This window comes from Pelophylax lessonae (assembly GCF_965119305.1).
Source record: "Pelophylax lessonae genome assembly, chromosome: 1".
NCBI lineage: Eukaryota > Metazoa > Chordata > Amphibia > Anura > Ranidae > Pelophylax > Pelophylax lessonae.
The window spans coordinates 672,860,707-672,881,775 of record NC_138768.1 but is presented as its reverse complement, the minus strand read 5'-3'; the positions used below and the strand labels follow the sequence as shown (position 1 = coordinate 672,881,775).

The following is a 21,069-nucleotide window of genomic DNA, read 5'->3' as shown; positions in this document are numbered from 1 at the left end:
TGGTTAAGATGGTGTCAAGCATGTGTGGCGGCAACCAGGTGAGGAGTATAAAGACAAGTGTGTCTTGCCTCCAGTCAAGCATGGTGGTAGGAGTGTCATGGTCTGGGGCTGCATGAGTGCTGCCAGCACTGGAGAGTTACAGTTCATTAAGGGAGCCATGAATTCCAACACGTACTGTGACATACTGAAGCAGAGCATGACCACCTCCCTTCGGAGACTGGCCCGCAGGGCAGTATTCCAACATGATAACGACCCCAAACACATCCCCAAGATGACCACTCCCTTACTTAAGAAACTGAGGGTAAAGGTGATGGACTGGCCAAGCATGTCTCCAGACATAAACCCTATTGAGCATCTGTGGGGCATCCTCAAACGAAAGGTGGAGGAGCGCAAGGTCTCTAACATCCACCAGCTCCATGATGTTGTCATGGAGGAGTGGAAGAGGACTCCAGTGGCAACCTGTGAAGCTCGGGTGAACTCCATGCCCAAGAGGGTTAAGGCAGTCCTGGAAAATAATGGTGGGCACACAAAATGTTTACACTTTCGACCCAATTTGGACACTGTCACTTAAGGGTGTACTGTACTCACTTTTGTTGCCAGCGGTTTAGATATGAATGGCTGTGTGTCAGTGGCGTCTCCAGCTTTCATTTTTAGGGGGGGCACATGGCAGGCAAGGGACAAAAGTAGGGGGGCCAACTATAAAATGTAGATAGATAGATAGATAGATAGATAGATAGATAGATAGATAGATAGATAGATAGATAGATAGATTGCACTCCAGAGGTCTTGATACAAATTCACCTTTGTTTGATTTGTGCAATATACAATACACCTGTTCCTTGGGGGTCCTGTCCTTGGGGGCCTGTCCTGTTCTTGGGGGGTCCTGTCCTGTTCCTTGGGGGTCCTGGACCCCCAGAACAGGACAGGACCCCCCAGGAACAGGACAGGACCCCCAAGGACAGGACCCCCCAGAAACAGAACAGGACCCCCCCTAGGACAGGACCCCCAAGGACAAGACAGGACCCCCCAAGGAACAGGAAAGGACCCCTCAAGGAACAGGACCCCCCAGGAACAGGACAGGACCCCCCAGGAACAGGACAGGACCCCCCAGGAACAGGACAGGACCCTCCCAGGAACAGGACCCCCAAGGAACAGGACAGGTCCCCCCCAAGGTCAGGACAGGACCCCCAAGGACAAGACCCCCAGGAACTGGACAGGACCCCCCCCAAGGACAGGACAGGACCCCCCCTGACCTAAATGGATGTATTCGGATGATGCCGGTCCGGGCCTGCTCCATCCTCGACTCGTGTGTGCTGCGATTGTCCTCCTCTCCTCTGCTGGCACTGGCTCCTGCTTCTCCTCTTTCACACAGACACAGCGCAGGCACCCGCTCTCCCTTTCAACGTCACCCCGCGCACCGCGCTGTCTGCCGCTAGCCTGAGCGAGTGGGCGGGCCTGACAAGTCTCCATGGGGAACACCCTCCTGCTGTGTCGCCTGGCAGTCCTTCCTCCTTTCTTCCTTTAGCGCCGGTGTTGTGTCGGAAACCGGCGTCTGCGGCCGCCGGCCGGGACTTACTTAAGTTAAATGAATAGCCCACTGCTGTGTGTTGAGTTATTTTGAGGGGACAGCAAATTTACACTGTTATACAAGCTGTACACTCACTACTTTACATTGTAGCAAAGTGTCATCTCTTCAGTGTTGTCACATGAAAAGATATAATACTATATTTACAAAAATGTGTACTCACTTTTGTGAGATACTGTAAATTATATATATATATATATATATATATATATATATATATATATACATACATACATATACACAGTACAGACCAAAAGTTTGGACACACCTTCTCATTCAAAGAGTTTTCTTTATTTTTATGACTATGAAAATTGTAGAGTCACACTTCAAGAGGTAGTCACTTGAAGGAGTTCCCAGAGATGCTTAGCACTTGTTGGCCCTTTTGCCTTCACTCTGCAGTCCAGCTCACCCCAAACCATCTCGATTGGGTTCAGGTCCGGTGACTGTGGAGGCCAGGTCATCTGGCGCAGCACCCCATCACTGTCCTTCTTGGTCAAATAGCCCTTACACAGCCTGGAGGTGTGTTTGGGGTCATTGTCCTGTTGAAAAATAAATGATGGCCCGACTAAACGCAAACCGGATGGAATAGCATGCCGCTGCAAGATGCTGTGGTAGCCATGCTGGTTCAGTATGCCTTCAATTTTGAATAAATCCCCAACAGTGTCACCAGCAAAGCACCCCCACACCATCACACCTCCTCCTCCATGCTTCACGGTGGGAACCAGGCATGTAGAGTCCATCCGTTCACCTTTTCTAAGTCGCACAAAGACACGGTGGTTGGAACCAAAGATCTCAAATTTGGACTCATCAGACCAAAGCACAGATTTCCACTGGTCTAATGTCCATTCCTTGTGTTCTTTAGCCCAAACAAGTCTCTTCTGATTGTTGCCTTTCTTTAGCAGTGGTTTCCTAGCTTATATTCTACCATGAAGCCCTGATTCACACAGTCCCCTCTTAACAGTTGTTCTAGAAATGTGTCTGCTGCTAGAACTCCGTGTGCCATTGACCTGGTCTCTAATCTGAGCTGCTCTTAACCTGTGATTTCTAAAGGCTGGTGACTCAGATGAACTTATCCTCCGCAGCAGAGGTGACTCTTGGTCTTCCTTTCCTGGGGCGGTCCGCATATGAGCCAGTTTCTTTGTAGCGCTTGATGGTTTTTGTGACTGCACTTGGGGACACTTTCAAAGTTTTCCCAATTTTTCGGACTGACTGACCTTCATTTCTTAAAGTAATGATGGCCACTCGTTTTCCTGTACTTAGCTGCTTTTTTCTTGCCATAATACAAATTCTAACAGTCTATTCAGTAGGACTATCAGCTGTGTATCCACCTGACTTCTGCACAACACAACTGATGGTCCCAACCCCATTTATAAGGCAAGAAAGCACACCTGTGAAGTGAAAACCATTTCAGGTGACTACCTCTTGAAGTGTGACTCTACAATTTTCATAGTCATGAAAATAAAGAAAACTCTTTGAATGGGAAGGTGTGTCCAAACTTTTGGTCTGTACTGTATTATATATATATATATATATATATATATATATATATATATATATATATATATATATAGTAACAGTAGTGGGTAGGTAGTAGGAGTGCACGATATTGGAAAAAAAAATATATTGCGATATTTTTTTTTTCAACAATATATATTGCGATATTGAGGGACCTGTCAATCCAGGCTAAAGTCAACAAGGGATTGGGAAGGATGCTGGGAATGGAAATCATGAAGCATGCAGGCAGCCTTCTAAATTTTAACTGCAGATACAGGGCACTTGGCAGGTCAGGGTTAATAATGGTACTCTCAAATCAATTACTCAGTCTCAGTGACAGTGTGGAATCGTCGGATTATTCAGTGACATTCTTTCTCACAGTGGTGGTAGGAGGCTGGAGCGGTGGATTAGGACCCGGGAAAGGATCACAGCACAGCCGCATACACTGACTCACTCGTGCACTGCAGCCCGTCCCACACGTTCAGTGAGTCTCACTCTCCGCCCATAGTTTTCTCAATGGCACATTCAGAGAACCAATCACGCCATGAGTAGCGGCACAGCGAACCAATCAGGTGTGCAGGCACGCTTGATTGGTTAGCTGTGCAGCTGCTCACGGCATGATTGGTTCCCTGAATGTGCCATTGAGAAAACTAGGGCAGAGAGTGAGACTCACTGAACGTGTGGGGAGGGCTGCAGTGGGATGGATGTGTGAGTTCTCCTCCGAGTCCCTGCCTAACAGAAGTCTGTGAGTCCTCCTCTGAGTCCCTTCCCTCTGCCTATGCAAAATATCGTGACCTCTGTGATATGAATGTCGCCTACGGCCGCAGAACAATAGTCGATATAATATCGACTATCGTTCAGCCCTAGTAGGTAGTGGTGGCACTGTGTCTGCCTGTGGCTAAACCCAGGAGGAAGCATGCGGCTGCAGTATAGAGCAAAGCCGCTGATTCCTGTGTATGGCTCCTCCTGTCACAGGCGGAGTGCATCTGACATCACTCCGCCTGTGAGCCGGACCTATACAGAAAGTATCGGCTCCATTCTAGTAAAGCACAGCTGAGCCGGGAGTCCGGACACAGCAGGGAGACGCGGGGGCATCCCGGCAGTGTATGGAGACTTGGAGAGCAGGAAAATACGGTATTTTTAAAATGACCACGATAACAATATCGTGTGTATGCAATACCACGATATATCGCATTACCAAAAACCGGCATATCTCTAGAACCCCAGCAATATGGCGCCCCTGTGGCGTGCCATGCGGCCTCCAGGGCCCCCAAAAGGCGACCCAAAACAATAAGTCCCTGACCAGGGACCCACAAAGATCAATCCACCCACCTGAAAAAAGGCATCATAACAACCACATTATTACCACCCCCCCCCTAAGGTCCGACCATTCCAGGGAGGGGACCACAACCGCCCCAAGACCTCCAGGGTTTTTGGGGGGCAATGTTTACTCACCATACCATGGTACCAGGTGGGCGCCACTCCGAGACAGATCAACTCCCACCCGGGATGGGGGCCTGTCAGCCAAGAGGAAGCTGCGACTCTGGGCAATCCAGGTCGCGTGCGTCCCAGCAAGACTGTCCACTCACAGGCTCGTCCCCATCTATCAGGGCACTGTCGTGGAGAGGCCTAGTTCTGGACTATATAACCTGCTCATGCTCGATGGCCAGGCTGGGAGACCTTAAGGATCTAGATTATCCAGTGCGAAAACCACAACCGGCTGTTGCTTGTAGTTCCTCTGGATCTTGGTCCTCAGGAACTAACTAGTGAAAAAGTAAAAAAAAAAAAAAAAAAAAAAAAATCACAAACTTGCCCTGTTACAGCTAAGACCAAAGTCCCAGCAGAGCTAGGTCCTATTCCTAACACCAGGCAGAACAAACTGATTAGTGACAGCAGAGTGTGAGGGGTTATGCCTGCAGGGATAGCCCCCATAGGTGTGGTTAAGCTTTTTGCCTGCCTAGTGCCTATTCCTGATGGGAGGAGCATAACCCTACTAGTAATGAAGATGGAGCTGTGTCTGTCGATGAACGATAGAGAAACATTTATAAAACAACCCCTTGGAGTTTTAACTAGCACATGAAACAAAGGGATGTGTGATCACGCTCAGATTTAAAAACAACCCATTGGGCCATGAATAAAACCTGCTTTATTTAAAAAGCTTTAGGTGTGAAATTCTAACTGTATTGGCAACACACTACTGCTCAGTGTGGTTACAGGCTATACTATATGAAAGTTGAAAGATTAATTCTTAGCAGTATACATCTATTTGGTACTAATGCCCTTCAAACCCAACTAGATCAATTCATAGACAAAAACCTTTCCCTTCAAGATTTTCTCAATCAGCAGCCCTGAAATAGCCAATCAGTAGAGGGCATTTGTGCAGTTGGTATCCCTACTTGACCATCCTGTAGGCATGTGTGCACACAATCCAGGCATGGCTATTTGTTTTATGACATGCTTCTAGTTTGAGAGCAGTTTAGCCCAAGTGGGAGCATAGGCAGTAGTGGTCAGGGGTAGCAAAATGTATAAGCAATTGGAACCATCTCAGTAGTCCATTTTCTACTAAGCCTTAGGTCAGGGGTGTTTAACCGATGGCCCGCAGAGCACTCTGATGTGACCCGAGACCTCCTGCTCTAGGATAGCAGGTTGGCAAGCCCAGATGGAGGGTTGCCAGCCCACCATGCCTGAGCATTAGTGTTGTGAATGGTGCCGGCAGTAGAGGCAGTAAGAGCTATAGAGCTGCATAAGCCGTTGCTTCTTGTATAGCATGGCTCCTATCACAGGTGGAGTGATACAAAATGCACTTGCCAAAGCTGTAAGGGGATTGTAGCTGTATTAATGCACCAACAAAAGTTGAGTAACGTGATATTTTTTCATTTGCATGTACAGCTCAATATTGTCTCTCACTCTGTACATAATGTCAAAGCAATACCAAAAGTTGTAATTCGTAAATATGTTAGGTCTCTCATAAAGCAAACCGATTCATGGTAGTAGAGAAGACTTTCAGAGCCACTAAACTCATAAAAGACCAAGGACAAAGTTCATTGCTGCTATTAAAAGCAAAAAATGCAAATCAAATACATCATCTTCCTTTAGCAGATGCACTGGACGTTTTTAAAGCTGATCCTAGGGGCGTCTGTTTTCTTTTTTCCTGTCTCTAAACTCCAATGCATGCTAGCCTTATGCTGGCCATACACTAGCCGAAAGATCGTTCGAAAATCTGTCATTTGGTCAGATCGTTTGTTTTTCGTCCAGTTAATGGGCACAAATAGAAAATCGTTTTTAACTTTTCAGAGCCGAAAAATCGAAGGAAGAGTTTTGAAAATCCACTGGCCGAATGATAAAGGAATGATAAATTGAAAGGTTAAAGTGTTTCTCAGCCGGCCTGTTTGCACTATGCATATGTGACAAACTGAACAAAAAACGGATTCATTTATGTCCATTGAATGATTTATCATTCGTAATCCAGTCATGACATGATGGCGCGATAGTCTGCTTTCATTTTTTGAAAATGAGTTTGCCCGATATTTCGGCTAGTGTATGGCCAGCATAAGTGTCCATGCACACAAAGGCTTTTAGCAGCGTTTGGTGGCAGGGGCTTTTAGAGGCAGGGGAAAAAAAAAACATTGCCAGTACATCCAGGAGCAGCAGAGTTTGGGCACAAAGAACGCTTAACGCTGCTAAATGTGACTAAAAGCTAGGCGCGTTTAGTGCTTGAACATTAGTTGGTTTCAATGGCCAGAATAATTTATTCATTAATTAAATTAATTAACGTTAAAGAGCTTGACGCCTCTGAAATCTCCTAAAAGCTTGTAATAGCTTTAGATGCTTTTCAAGCATCAGCCATTTTTTCTGCAAAAATGCTGCTGGCTTCTAGGAGAGTGAAATAAACGTCATGTGTGCATAAGATCTAAATCTCAGTGAATGACATGTAAGAGGAAGAATTGAAAAGGAACTATGTAGATGCAAACAGAGCATGTAAATCAGCTCTGAAGATCACCTCTGTTCCAAAAACCCAAGTACGGACTTATTATGTGAATTCAGTCAAAAGTAAAAAAAAGTGCAGCGCAAAAGAAATCCAATCAAAATCCCAAAAGTAATATAAAAGATATGAAAAAAGTCCAAATCTTCCATAGAATTAACCACAAAGCCCAGACAGCTACAAGAGAAATCCACGTGTGGGAAGACAGAGGTCCAGAGACACACGAAATGCGTGACAATCCCTAAGTGCTCTCTGTTAATACTATTTCAGGCTTTATTAGGATATAAAAATTCCTTCTCATACAAGTCTATATCCTAATAAAGTTTTATTAGAGAGCACTTAGATCTCCTTATATTTACATGTGTCTGTGGAACCTTTGGAAGATGGTTATCTGCTGCACTGGCCATACTTTATTTACCCCAAGGGTAGAGCTGCACGATTCTGGCCAAAATGAGAATCACGATTTTTTAACTTGGAATAAAGATCACGATTCTCTGTGTAACAAAAAAAAAAATTGGGATAACTTTACTGTTACGTTTTTTTTTTATTCATTAAAGTTTATTAATTGCGTTTGAAAGACTGCTGCGCAAATACAGTGTGACATAAAATATTACAACAATCGCCATTTTATTCTGTAGGGTCTCTGCTAAAAAATATATATAAAATGTTTGGGGGTTCTAACTACTTTTCTAGCAAAGAAAAATGATTTTAACTTGCAAGCAACAAGTGTCAGAAAAAGGTCTAGTCTTTAAGAGGTTAAACTTCCTTTCTCCCTGGCAGAGGGAAGGAAAAGATAGTTTATAGTTACTGGGAGACTATGCTGATAGGCGTTTGCAGGAGGAAAGATACAATGTAATCATTTTGTTTATAGTTACTGGGAGTTTTCCACAGCTGTTTTCTCTGCTCCCTCAGCTATGCAAAGAATCGAGCATGTGTCAGGTTTAGATCGTCAGGGGGGGTGAATCGAGATCGCGATTTTCATACGATTAATCGTGCAGCTCTACCCAAGGGAGACATACACTGTTGACTCCCTGTTAGCTCAGGAATCCATTGATTAAGGTGAATGAACAAGCATCTCAGTAATGGAGGGATTGTCATGCATTTCGTGTGTCTCTGGACCTCTGTCTTCCCACACGTGGATTTCTCTTGCAGCTGTCTGGGCTTTGTGCTTCATTCTATGGAGGATTTATATTACTTTTGGATTGATTGGATTTCTTTTGTGCTGCACTTCTTTTTTACTTTTGACTGTATTCAAGTTTTGGGAATACCTTCAAGTGTTCAGCTGGCAATGAATTGTTTAACCACTTCTGGACCGGAAGATTTTCCCCCTTAATGACCAGGCCCCATTTTGCGATTCGGCACTGCGTTACTTTAACGGACAATTGCGCGGTCGTGCAATGCTGTACCCAAATGAAATTGATGTTCTTTTTTTCCACACAAATAGAGATTTCTTTTAGTGGTATTTGATCACCTCTGCTATTTTATTTTTTGCACTATAAACAAAAAAATTGTGCCAATTCTGAAAAAAATATATACATATATATTTTTCACTTTCTGCTATAGAACATTCCCCCCCCAAAAAAAAAAAAAAACATGTATAAATCAAAATGTTATAACAGTTTAGGCCAATTTGTTCTTGCTACATATTTTTTGAAAAAAAAAAAAAAGAAAAGAAAAAAAAATGGAAATAGCGTATTTTGATTGGTTTGTGCAAAAGTTATTGTGTCTACTAACTACAGGAAAGATTTGTCATTTTATTGGGTTTTTTTTTTTTTTTACTAGTAATGGCGGCAATCTACGATTTTTAGTGGGACTGACATTGCGGCAGACAGATTGGACCGCTAACTGACATTTTTGGGGGGACCAGTGACATTACTACAGAAATCAGTGCTAAAAATGTTACTGGAATGACTCTGGCAGGGAAGGGATTAACACTGTGGGTGATCAAGGGGTTAAATGTGTACCTAGGGGCGTGTTTTTACTGTATGGGGTTTGGGCTTGTGAAATGATCACAGAGACCTGTGATCCAATATAGAAGGATAGCAGGCACTCTGATCATTTAAGAGAGAAGAATGGTCAGCCGTGTTTACAGCAGCTGACCGTTCTCTCTCAGCAGGGAGCGATCGCGGGTGCCAGGCGGCAATTGGAGCATCAGAGTCCCCGCTGCCGAATATCCCCCTTAAAAAAAATTGAGCGCCCTCCATATAGAAACGTACAAACGTAAACGCAAGCAGCAGGGCGCCTACACCTAAAAACTTAGATTACGCTACACGTTACATATCGCCTGGCATGTCGAAATGCAAGCAATAATTCTAGCACCAGGCCTCCTTCGTAATGCTAAACTGATGATTTATAGGGGGCTTTTAAAGTTTTACCTATGGAAAATATAGGGTACTGACATGTTTAAGGTTTGACATATTGGGTATCTATTTTTTCGGTTTTTATAGTTTACCAAAAAATTGGGTAATTTTTTGTATTTTAGTGACCCCTAAAATTTACTTTTAATGTATTTTTAACTGAAATTTTGTGTTTCCTAGATCTTTGCAGTAATATTGTTATACATAAAAAATTAGAACTACCACTATTTTATTCTCTAGGGTGTCTGCTTTCAGAAAATATATGTTTGGGGGTTTTATGTAATCTTCAGGCCTGAAAATTGGATTTTTGACTTGCTGTAAAATCCATTTCTCTGATCTTTAATGACGGACACAGCTCCCGATCTTCAGGACCATTGGGTTATACTGCCCCCTACAGGAGGAGGATACTAGGCAGAAAAAAAAGCTTGACTACGCCTATGGACAGTCCCAGGGGGTATACTCCACTCTCAGCTATAGGCACTCAGTTTTGTTACAAGCAGTGTCAGAAGAAATCTAAGTCCACAGAGGGGTGGGTGCTGTGTCTGGCAATGAACATCAGAGAAATAGATTTTATGGCAAGTCAAAAATCATATTTTCTCTTTCGTTCATTAACAGACACAGCTCCTGATCTTCTTAATCATTGGGACGTCCAATGATTAAGCAAAGCAGTGTTAAACATGAGGGGTGGGAACAGCAGAAAAAATTCCCAAGGCTAAACCATAGCCAACCAGGTAACAGGAGCTCAACCAAAAACAACTGGAGCTCACCTTGAAAAAGAAAAAAATAATACACCCTCAAAGAGTACCAGGTCCTCCAAACAGCAGCCTGCAAAACCTTGCGGCCAAAGGAAGCATCCACAGATGCCAACACATCCACTCCATAAATCAGACGATACTGACCCAACGGGCCTAGTCCTGAGACTGTGCCACTAACCTCTGCATCTTCCTGTTGAGCCGATAGGGCAACAGGTCTACCTCGGGTTTCCCCGGCAGAGACACAACTAATGAAAAACCTCCAGATGAAGTGACCATTCCCCCTAGTCCAACGCCTGTCGACGTAGGCAATCCGCCTCACCCCTTGAATGTGTACGCCAGAGAGGGCTGGAGCGAAAACGTTCTGCCCACTGTAGAATGCTGGCTATTGCCAGAGCCGCCATGACACATCTTGTGCTCCCCTAGTAATCGACATAAGCCACAGTGGTCCCATTGTCCGATTGAAATCACACTGGACACCCCTGAAGACGATCCATCCAATTATCCATATAAAGTCTGATCACTCTGGGTTCCAGTACATTGATCAACAGTTTGGACCCTTTCAAGTGGTAGGCCCCCTGGGCAGAATCTTTGCCAAAGACGCCTCCCCACCACTCCCCTGTCCAATTCACGGTAGAAAGGATTTACCCTGTCGGAGTGTCGGAGAAAGAAACCACCAGATCAGGGACCCTCTCGTTCCCCCCGACTCAGCCGGATCAGATCGGCCAGAGACTGTAGATTCTTGTCCCATTTGACCAGAATCTCTCTGCAGGGACTTTGTCCCACATGCAAGTCCGGAGTGATGACTGTCTACCGGACAACAAAAGATGAATTGCAGCCTGCAATTTCTGGAGCATGGCCAGAGGAAGAAGCACTCTGGCTAAGGCCAAGTCCAGAGGCAGACCTAGATAGGCCAGTTTTGTGGAAGGAACCAGAGCAGACTTCTGAAAATTCAGAATCCAACAGAACTCCCTCAGAATTCGTATAGTGATCTCTATGTTGTCCACCAGAGCCATAGGGGACTCTGCTCGCTGAAGAAGGTCATCCAAGTAGCCCAGTACCACAATCCCCCGCTGACGTAACAATACCAGCACCGGGGCCAACACTTTCGTGAAGACCCGAGGGGCGGAGGGGAGGCCCAAGGGCAATGCCACAACTGGTAATACTCCTCTCCTGCAGTAAAAAACGGAAGAAGTGTTAGAGTCGGGCACACATTGGAATGTGCAGGGAAGCATCCTCGATGCCGATAGAAGCAAAGAAGTCCCCCTAAAGAAGGGATGGCACTTCGTGCGAATGGACTCCATTCTGAACTTCTGTAACCGCATAAAGCAGCTCAGAGCTCTAAGGTCCAGAATTGGACAAACCCAGCCCTACCTTTCGGAGGGCAAGAACGAAAACTACAACTTGTAATCGTGCAGTAGCACTGTGTAGACCCATTGGATGTTAGCTAAGAAGATCCATGGGCCCAGAAACTGGCAAAAACTTCATCCCACCCCAGGCACGGGTGAAGGCACACCTCCAGGCTGAAGATGCCTTGTCTGCGGGAATAAAAATAAAATCCTGCTCTCGGCAAGCCAGGCCAGGGCTGCTTGGGACCTCCCTAGGAAGACAAAACTTCTTGTGAGCCTAGAAAGCCGGGTCATGTCTGCTACAAGGAGCTATTTCCATTCCTGTGGAAGAAAAGTACCCTTCCCCCCTCTGAGACTCTAAAAAGATGTCACCCAAGGCAATCCCAAACAGGCGATCGCCGTGAAGGAGAAAGGCAGTCAGAGCTTCTTAGGAGGCTGGTCCGCAGACCAACCCTTAAGCCAAAATACGCACCTAAGCCCACTGCCAATACAGGCGGCTTAGAAAGCAGGGGAGCCACAGCCAAACTGGTCCACTAACTCAGCCAAAGCAGGGGAACCCGTTTACCCTCTAGGTCAGCGATGTCGAACCTTTTCGTGCCCGAGTGCCCAAACTGCAACAGAAAACCAACCTATCTATTTCAAAGTGCAAGTGGGTTAATACAGGTGGTGAGAAGGTGATATATCGCCTCCCAGCCACCTGTCAATTGTCTTCTGAAACTTGATCAACCATAGATTGCTTCTCAGAGGGACAGCAAGGGCTGCTGCATATGCAAATGAACCCCAATCCAGCTGCTCATCTTTGCACCCCAAAGCCCCCCTCTTTTCTTACTTCTACATGACCTCCTCTGCTCACTATTGCACCTCCACAGAGCTGCTGATCTATGCACACTCCCTTTTTGCCCACCTTTGCACCCCATCAAACTGCTCACTTTTGCACTCCAAATGGTTAATCCCCCCCTCACTTCCATCTGCTCACTGCTGACCCAGTATTACAGAAATCTGAAAGCTGTACCGGATGTAAAATCCAGCATGGCAGTGGCAAGCAGATCTCAAGCCGCCTACTTCCGTTTGTTTGCATCCAGTTTTCTGGCATCATTCAGGAGATGATAGTGGGTGGGAACTGTGGGAGGGGCGGGATTTGCATTTAGTCGGTCACGTGATTTACATATGAATGTTGCGCTATTTATATATAAATAGTGCTGTTTACATGGGAATTTTACACTATTTGCACATGAATGCTTTGCTATTTTTTATGAAACAGCTGTACATACTGTAGCAGCACTGGGCAGAAATAGTGACAGGCTCAGGGTTGGGAGGAAAATTACAGAGGATGCACTGTGTTTCTCCTTCCAGCAGCTGAGAGCTGGCGGGGGAGAGAGGAAAAGAAGATGGCCTTCAGCTGCTGGAAGGAGAGACACAGTGCAGCATCCTGTAATTTTCCTCTCTTCCCGCCACACCGATCCCCCTGTGTACCCCCCTGTCAGTGGCCCTGAGCGGAGTATCTGATAAGTGTGGAGGGCATATGCTGAGACCATAAACAGACAGTGTCAGGCTGCAGGTGACACCAGCCTATTAGAATCTCACCCGGCTCCGGCGTGCATTGTGGGTGTGACTTCATCCAACTGGGCAGCACCGCTTGTCTCGCCCACGCCCACCCCAGACACATCACCCACTGGCCCCAGAGCCACATGCCCACAGAGAGTGCTCTGCGTGCCAGCTGTGGCATGCATGCCATAGGTTCGCCATCACTTCTCTAGGTCATGGTGCAAAAGCTTAACCCATTCAGTCAGCGATTGTGACACCAGGGCAATGGCCAATACTGGCCGGAGTGTAGAGCCAGCAGTAGAGAATATATTTCGGCCACAGCCTCTGCCTTTCTGTCAGCCGGATCCTTAAGATCGGAGATTCCTCTACCAGAGTCATGGTTGCCCTATCCAACCTAGGGAAAGGGGGGGTTCACCACTGGAGGAACAGTCCATTTCTGAAGTAGCGACTCCGCAAGGGGTACCTCACAGAAAAGTGTTTAGGAACCACAAGGGAACGTTTTGGACGCTCCCATTCAGACCTATTAGTGAAAATAGGAGGGAGAAGGCAACTCTGTTGCTGTGCGAGACGGCTAGTGCATGTCAAAAAAGGGGAATGGCAACCTACGCAGCTGCCTCAGCTACACCCTCCATCTGCAAAGTTTTACGCACAGGTTGTAATCAGTGCGCAACCAGCGCCTCTCGAACACAGCTACAGCTGAGGAGGGAATATCCTCACTATCTGACAGGTCAGGGACGCGGACTAACCCCGCAAGGTGGGTTGTCCGCTGCGACAGAGCCAGAATTAGGATCTGGCAACTGATGAGGCAGAGGAGGGTTGAGTGGCGCTACCGGGAAACACAAAAAAGACCCAGAGGGGGCCACCATTGAGGCCCCCACACAGAAAAGTGCCGACTAAGACCCCACATAGGGACCGTTGACGCCCCTCCAAGGCCCTCCGCCATCGCCTCACTGATGCAGGCAGTCCCGGAAGCAGAAAATCCCCTAGGGCACAACAGCACCACTGGGAAGGGTAGCATAATGGCGGCTACTTCTTGCAGAGACCATAACCACCCCCACAGCGCTGCCCCTCCAGAAGGAGGGGCCCGGCTGCAAGCCGTGGCCTAAATTTTTGGACACCCAGCCCCAAGCGCGCAGGTCAGAAGGAAAAAAGTGACCGGCCGAGGCAGCGGAGGGGGGGGTCTGTTGGATGCCTGGACTGAAATCGGCGTATTCAGCCTTTCGCACTACAGCCCTAAGGAGCTTCCGGCTAGTATTTTTAGGCGCCCGGCTGCCAGTGTGTGGCTCCAAAGGAACCAGGATCGGCTGTGGCAGCGGAGAGTGGCAGCTTCAGCTGCCCTCACCAGAGCCGCCCCACGGAGCATCCGACCAGTAGGCCGCAAAGCCGCAACCTAAATTACCAGCGGGTCTGAACATGTGTAGGGCGGACCCACAGAAGTCCGATCACCCGCTCCCCAGGCATTACACATATCCCAAGGGAGACCACCCTCAGTACAAATAACCCAGAGAGTGGAGGGGGAGCAGTGCACCCAGCAGATGGGACAAAGGGCATGTAGAATGCCAGCCCATTAACCCCACCGGGGAGGAGGGGGGGGGGTTGGGGGGGGTTGGAGCTACACCCCGGAGGGCCCGACCACCTCAGGGAGTACCCGCGCCCCACTCACCATCCGGGAAGGAGGGAGTGGGCCATCTACTTAGCAGTCCAGCGTGCGTGCGGGTAACACTCCCAAAACAGACCCTCCTCGCTACCGAAGTGGGGGGCTGTCGGTCAGGGTAACACTGTGTCAAGGACTTACGGCGCCCGGTCATGTGTGTCCCCGTGAGACGTTTAACTCGCTGGCCATCCTGGTCCAGGATGGGGCCTGTCGCTTCCAGCCCCGCACAGAGCTCTGGTCTGCGCGCGCTCACTGGCCAGACTGGGGTGGCCACTGGATTTTTTTTTAAATATCCAGCCCTTCGCCTAGTCCGGCAGTTGATTTTAGATTCTCACAGGAAAAATTCAAATTAGAAAAGGAAAAAGTAAGTAGGTACTTACTACTGACTAGGCAGAAAACAGCTGAGTGCCTATAGCTGAGAGCATACCCCCTGGGACTGCCCATAGGCCTAGTGTCCTACTCCTGTAGGGGGCAGTATAACCCAATAGTTAAGAAGATCAGGAGCTGTGTCAGTTAATGAACGAAAAGGAAACAATTTTTTTAAACGTGTGCAAAAGAACACAAAAACTGCTCTGGCAGCAAAAGGGTTAAAGAAGTTCACCTTTGGGAACATGTTACCTGTTCCAGCCGTAAGATTTGTTAGTTAAAGTTATTGTAAAGTCTTGTTTTAAAAATAAATAAAATAACAAATATTTTATGCTTCCCTCCTTTGTGAAGTTGGTTTTGCACAGGGCAGCCTGGATCCTCCTCGTTGCTGCTCCTGGCCCCTCCCTCCTATCGAGTGCTCCCACAGCAAGCAGCTTGCTTTGGGGGCACCTGAACGGAAGTTGCAGCTCCGTGTGTCCATTCAGACACAGAACTGCCTTTTGGCCCACCCCCTCTCTCTCTTGATTGGCTCACTGACTTAGATTGACAGTGACAGGAGCCAATTGCACCGCAGCTGTGTATCAGCCAATCAGGAGGGAGAGTCCTGGATGGCCGAGGGACTTGTGGACATCGCTGGACAGAGATGGGGCTCAGGTATTAGGGGGTGCTGAGGCAGCTGCTACACACAGAAGGCTTTTTATCTTAATGCATAGAATGCATTAGGAAAAAAACCTTCCTGCCTTTACAGCTCCTTTAAAAAAAAAAAAACTGTCTAACTTTTTTAGCTGGCTTCTAGAATCAAAGCAAATTTGTCAAGCCCTGCCCTAGGACCTACTGTATAAAGTCCTGTGTGAGTCTCCACAATGTGTGCGCTCCCGCTCTGTACTACAACTCTACATGCAGTTATTCAAAGGATCGTACACATAGCCAGTGATGGACGCACACAGAGCCGCTGTCGATCACCACTGTAGAGGAGAAGAAGTGAGGCTTTTTCCTTTGCCTTTTAGCTGTGTGCGTGGTGCTCTTAACGGGTGCATGTAGAGTAGTAGTACAGAGTGGGAGCGCACACGCTGCACAGACTCACACAGGACTCCATAGGTCCCAGTGGCACAGTGGGCACAGAGACAGCAGGAATATGGCAGTTCAGCTGGGGACAATTGAAAAATTGAAAAAGATTCCAGGGAGGAAACAAAAAAAAAAAATCAAATACATGCAAGTTATGATATTTTTATCTGATTAAGGGAAATAATTTGTATAAATAATAATAAATATAAAAAAATATGTATAAATATCAAAAAAATAAATACATTTAAAGTGGACCCGTCACTTTGCCCTGTATGGGCAACACAAGGCAGGCTCACTTTAACCACTTCCTGTCCACCCCATAGCAATTTTACTGCTACAGGGCAGCTCTCCTGTGCAGAATCACGTAAATATACGGGATTCCACACTTTCGCCTGTAGGGGGCGCGTGCGCTCTGCTAGGGGGCCACTTCTGCTCTGAACATTCACAGCAGAAGCCGATCTGCGGGTGCCAGGCACTAGGGCTGAACGATAGTCGATGTGATATCGACTATCGTTCTGTGGGCGTGGGCGATATTCATATCGCCGAAGACGCGATATTTAGCACAGGGAGAAGTCGGGACTCGGGGGAGGAGGAGGACTCACAGTGTTGGCAGCCGACATATCCGTTTTGCTTTCGGCTGTGATCGGAACTCCAGCCCAATGCAATCCAGCCCTCCCAGCTCTGCCTCTAGTCTCCAGCCGACCATTACTCCGCCCTGCTCCGCCCATTGTCTCTCCTGGCTGCATCGCGGGCGGGATCAGGCTGTAATGTTTTGTAAATGGATTCAATGGAGAGACAAAGGGCGGAGTAATGGTCGGCTGGAGACTAAGAGGCAGAGCTGGGAGGGCTGGATTGCATCGGGCTAGAGGGGCGGGGTTCCGATCACAGCTGAAAGCAAGGGGAAACCGATATCGAAAAAAACACCGGATCTCAGTCCAGGGGGGTCGGGTTAGTGTGTTTCCCGGCTACACTCCGGCACAGCACCATCACCAGGTGAGATCGGGGAGGGATGGAGGTGATCAGCTGACACCGGGCACACCGCACACACATCGCTTCCTTCCAGCTGTGCAGTGTCATGTAAGCTGAGCGCTGATTGGCTGAAGCAGCGTCTTCCTCAGTGCGGCCTGTCTCCTCCCCTGTGATATGCGTCTCCCAGTGATAGCATGTGACTGGATAAATATCGCGATATACATCGCTGAAAACATAATATCGCAATGTACTTTTTTGCCCAATATCGTAGGGCTTACCAGGCACTGGATGTCCTCTGGCACCCACCGATCGTCAGTAATACACACAGAATGGGGATCTGCCTAAGTAAACAAGGCAGATCGCTGTTCTGACACAGGGGAAAAGGGGGTGGGAAGACATGGATCCGGTGTTCCTGCAAAGCAGGGACTAGAATCCATCTTCCCCCCCTAGTAAAATCAGCACACATAATACACACAAACACTGGCTAGGCACCCAGTTAACCCTCTGATTGCCCCTGATGTTAACCCCTTCCTAGCCAGTGTCATTAGTACAGTGACAGTGCATTTTTTTAGCACTAAACACTGTATTAGTGTCACGTTTCCACAAAGTGTCGAGTCAGTGAGTGTCTGTTTGTTCGCCACAATACTGCAGACCCAATATAAGTGGCTAATCACTGCTATTACTAGTATAGAAAAAGAAATTCCATAAATGTATCCCATAGTTTGTAGACTCTATAACGTTTGCGTAAACCAATCAATACTCACTTATCGGGATTCTTTTTACCAAAAATATGTAGCAGAATACATTGTGGCCTAAATTTATGCAGAAATTTGATTTTTTTTTACATTTTTATTGGATTTTTTATAACTGAAAGTAAAAATATTTTTTTTCTTTTTCAAAATTGTCATTCTTGGTTTATTGTGCAAAAAAAAAAAAAAAAAATGCAGATTTGATTAAATACCACCAAAAGAAATCTCTATATGTGTGTGTGGGGGGTGACAGGAATTTTGTATACAGTGTCAGTTAAAGTAATGCAGTGCCTTATCACAAAAAATGACGTAAACCTTCCACAGCTGAAGAGTTTTTAATTGCAGTAACTGCCACCTGTTTTTTTTTTTTTAAGGTGCCCAAATGCCAGTACCCACATATGTACAATACTGGCTGCCAGTCCTGGGTACCTGTCCATTGATAAGAACCCAATTCATAAAAACGCCCCTTTTGCTTGAGGGATTATTGTGCTTACAGAACATGCTGAGCACGGACTCCATTGTTATATTCCTCTCATAGGAGAACACGCCGTGTAATAGAACATGAGAAAGGATAGAGCGCTCACCATGCTGCCAGTATCTGGTCACCTAATACCAGCTGCCTGCACTGCCCACTCCGCCGCTGAGACCGCGGAAAAATTCAGTCCCTCTACCAGCGCCGCCCACTAGCCTTTCTTATGCAGCTGATTGGTCTGCGCTGAACCTGGCTTCTTCACTCCATAGGCTCGCTGCAAGTATGAGGCACGTACGTCCGCTTCCTTTCTGAGGTAAACAGAAGAAGAAAGGCATGCGCACGTGGCAGCCATTTTTCCGGAGCCTCTTAGCCAAGTTTTATGAACGTTCAGAGAACGTTGAGGTCGCATTCCGTAGAACGCTACTGTTTGAATAGACGGTTGTTTACTGTTATCCATAAAGAAATAATGTAAAAAAAAAAATAATGTGAATCAGTGTGCATTTTTGTTACCCATAGCTCCTAACTGTCCTTGATTTCCAGGGACTGTCCCTGATTTGCAACAAAGTCCCTGTTCCTCCTTATTTGTCCCTTATTTTGGTCTGATTTATATAGTTGTATATAAAATGCACTATTTATTTATCAAAAAGAGTTTCTCAGTGCTAAACTAGGGGGACGAGATGTCCCCGGTTTCCAGAGACAGACTGGGGACGGTTTCCAGACTGAGGACACTGTCCCCGGATTGCAGGGACGGTGTAGTAAAATTTTCTTCAACCCGTGAAAATTCTCGAACGCGTCACTTCCAGTGAGGCTGCGTCATTCAACAGCTGGTGCCGCGTCACAGTGCATGCCCAGAAGATTCTCTTAGGTCGAGGAAAATTTTACCAGTGAGCAGAGTGGCAGCTCTCTCGTGACGTCAGCGGGAGAACTCTGTCCAGCCCCGCTACCTCATAATGACACGCCCCTAGAGAGAGCGGCGGGGATCGGCTCCGTACATAACGTTCTATGGGGGGTCGGGGAGCTATATCCTCTAATTATAAAGCTGAATCCTCTAATTATAAAGCTATATCCTCTTATTATTATTATTTTTTTTTTTTATTATTTATTTACAAGTATGCCATGAAAAAATAAGTAACAACATACTACAAATCAGTTGTAAGATAGCGACAGAAAGTCTGGCTACACAGTACGGATAACAACCTGGTATAAGACACAAGATCACAAAGCATAGACATATATAGTGTAACCTGGGCTCGTTCGTCGTCTTGTCTTCAGTACTTTGTCATTCACGCGCAGTATTGTTGTAAACAAGAGTTTGTGTGGAAGGTAGTCCAGCGCCACCCACCCAAGCGGAGAGGGGTAGGAATCCCCGCCGGCATCTAACACTTGGCCAGCAAGGGGGCCCACCAAATCCTCTTATTATAAAGCTATATCCTCTAGTTATAATGCTATCTCCTCTAATTATAAAGCTGAATCCTCTAATTATAAAGCTATATCCTCTGATCTTTGTCAAACGCTGGGGGCTGGATCGTCTCCTCCAATCAGTTTCCCCCCTCCTGGAGACTCGCTGAGCACAACTCAAGTAAATTAACCCCTTACATGCCGAGTGATCGGCTGGATCTGGATGACAGCGGGACACAGGCTGCAAGATGGGGGACACGGGCTGTGTGACGGCAGGAACACAGGCTGTGTGACGACGGGGACTGCGTGACAGCGAGGACAGGGGCTGTGTGATGGCGGGGACACAGGCTGGATGATGGCAGGGACATAAGCTGAATAATGGTGGGGACACAGGCTGGATGATGTCGGGGGACACAGGCTGAATTATGGTGGGAACACAGGCTGAATGACGTTGGCAGGGACAACGGCTGCATGATGGCGGGGACACAGGATGCATTACAGCGGGAACACAGTCTGCATGATGGCGGGGATACAGGTTGCGTGACGGCAGGGATACAGGCTGCATGACGGCGGGGAGACAGGCTGGATGACGGCAGGGACACAGGCTGCATTACAGCAGGAAAACAGGCTGCGTGACGGCGGGGACACAGGCTGCATGATGGTGGGGACACAGGTTGTGTGACTGCGGGGATACAGGCTGCATGATGGCGGGGAGACAGGCTGGATGACGGCCGGGACACAGGCTGCATGACGGCAGGGAAAACACAGGCTGGATGACGGCAGGGACACAGGCTGCATGATGGCGGAGACACAGGCTGGATGATGGTGGGGGGACACAGGCTTAATTATGGCGGGGACACAGGCTGAATGATGGGGGACACAGGCTGCATGATGATGGTAGGGACACAGGCTGGATGATGAGGGACACACTGATGTTGCACAGATGAGGCACAAATGTGCACTGATGAGGCACAGATGGGCATGAATGTGGCACAGATGGGCATGAATAAGGCACAGGTGGGCATGAATGAGGTACAGGTGGGCATGAATGAGGCACAGGTGGGTGTGAATGAGGCACAGGTGGGTGTGAATGAAGCAGGAGTGGTGCCGATCAGTGTGAACGGCGTGCGAGGCGAGATGACCAAGGCAAATGATTGCTCCGTCATTGGATGAAGCAATCACAGACATAGTAAAGGGCCCCTGTCATTGGCCCTTTACCACAATCTGCAGGAAGCGCGATTCCGGGAGGACGTCACACAGCCTGTGTCCCGCCGGCACGCAGCCTGTGTCCCCGCTGTTATGCAGCCTCTGTCCCCGCTGTTATGTAGCCTG

The 21,069-nt window shown here is 47.4% G+C and overlaps 1 protein-coding gene across 1 annotated transcript in view; it reads right to left on the bottom strand.

The window, feature by feature from the left end:
* Positions 1-18,569, bottom strand: part of MND1 (meiotic nuclear divisions 1) — a 283,900-nt gene extending 265,331 nt beyond the window's left edge. The window contains exon 1 of the mRNA XM_082257369.1: positions 18,452-18,569. Within this exon, the coding sequence (XP_082113495.1) occupies positions 18,452-18,454 (3 nt within the window). The 5' untranslated portion in view covers positions 18,455-18,569. The remainder of the gene's footprint in view (positions 1-18,451) is intronic.
* Between the last annotated feature and the right edge of the window lie 2,500 nt (positions 18,570-21,069).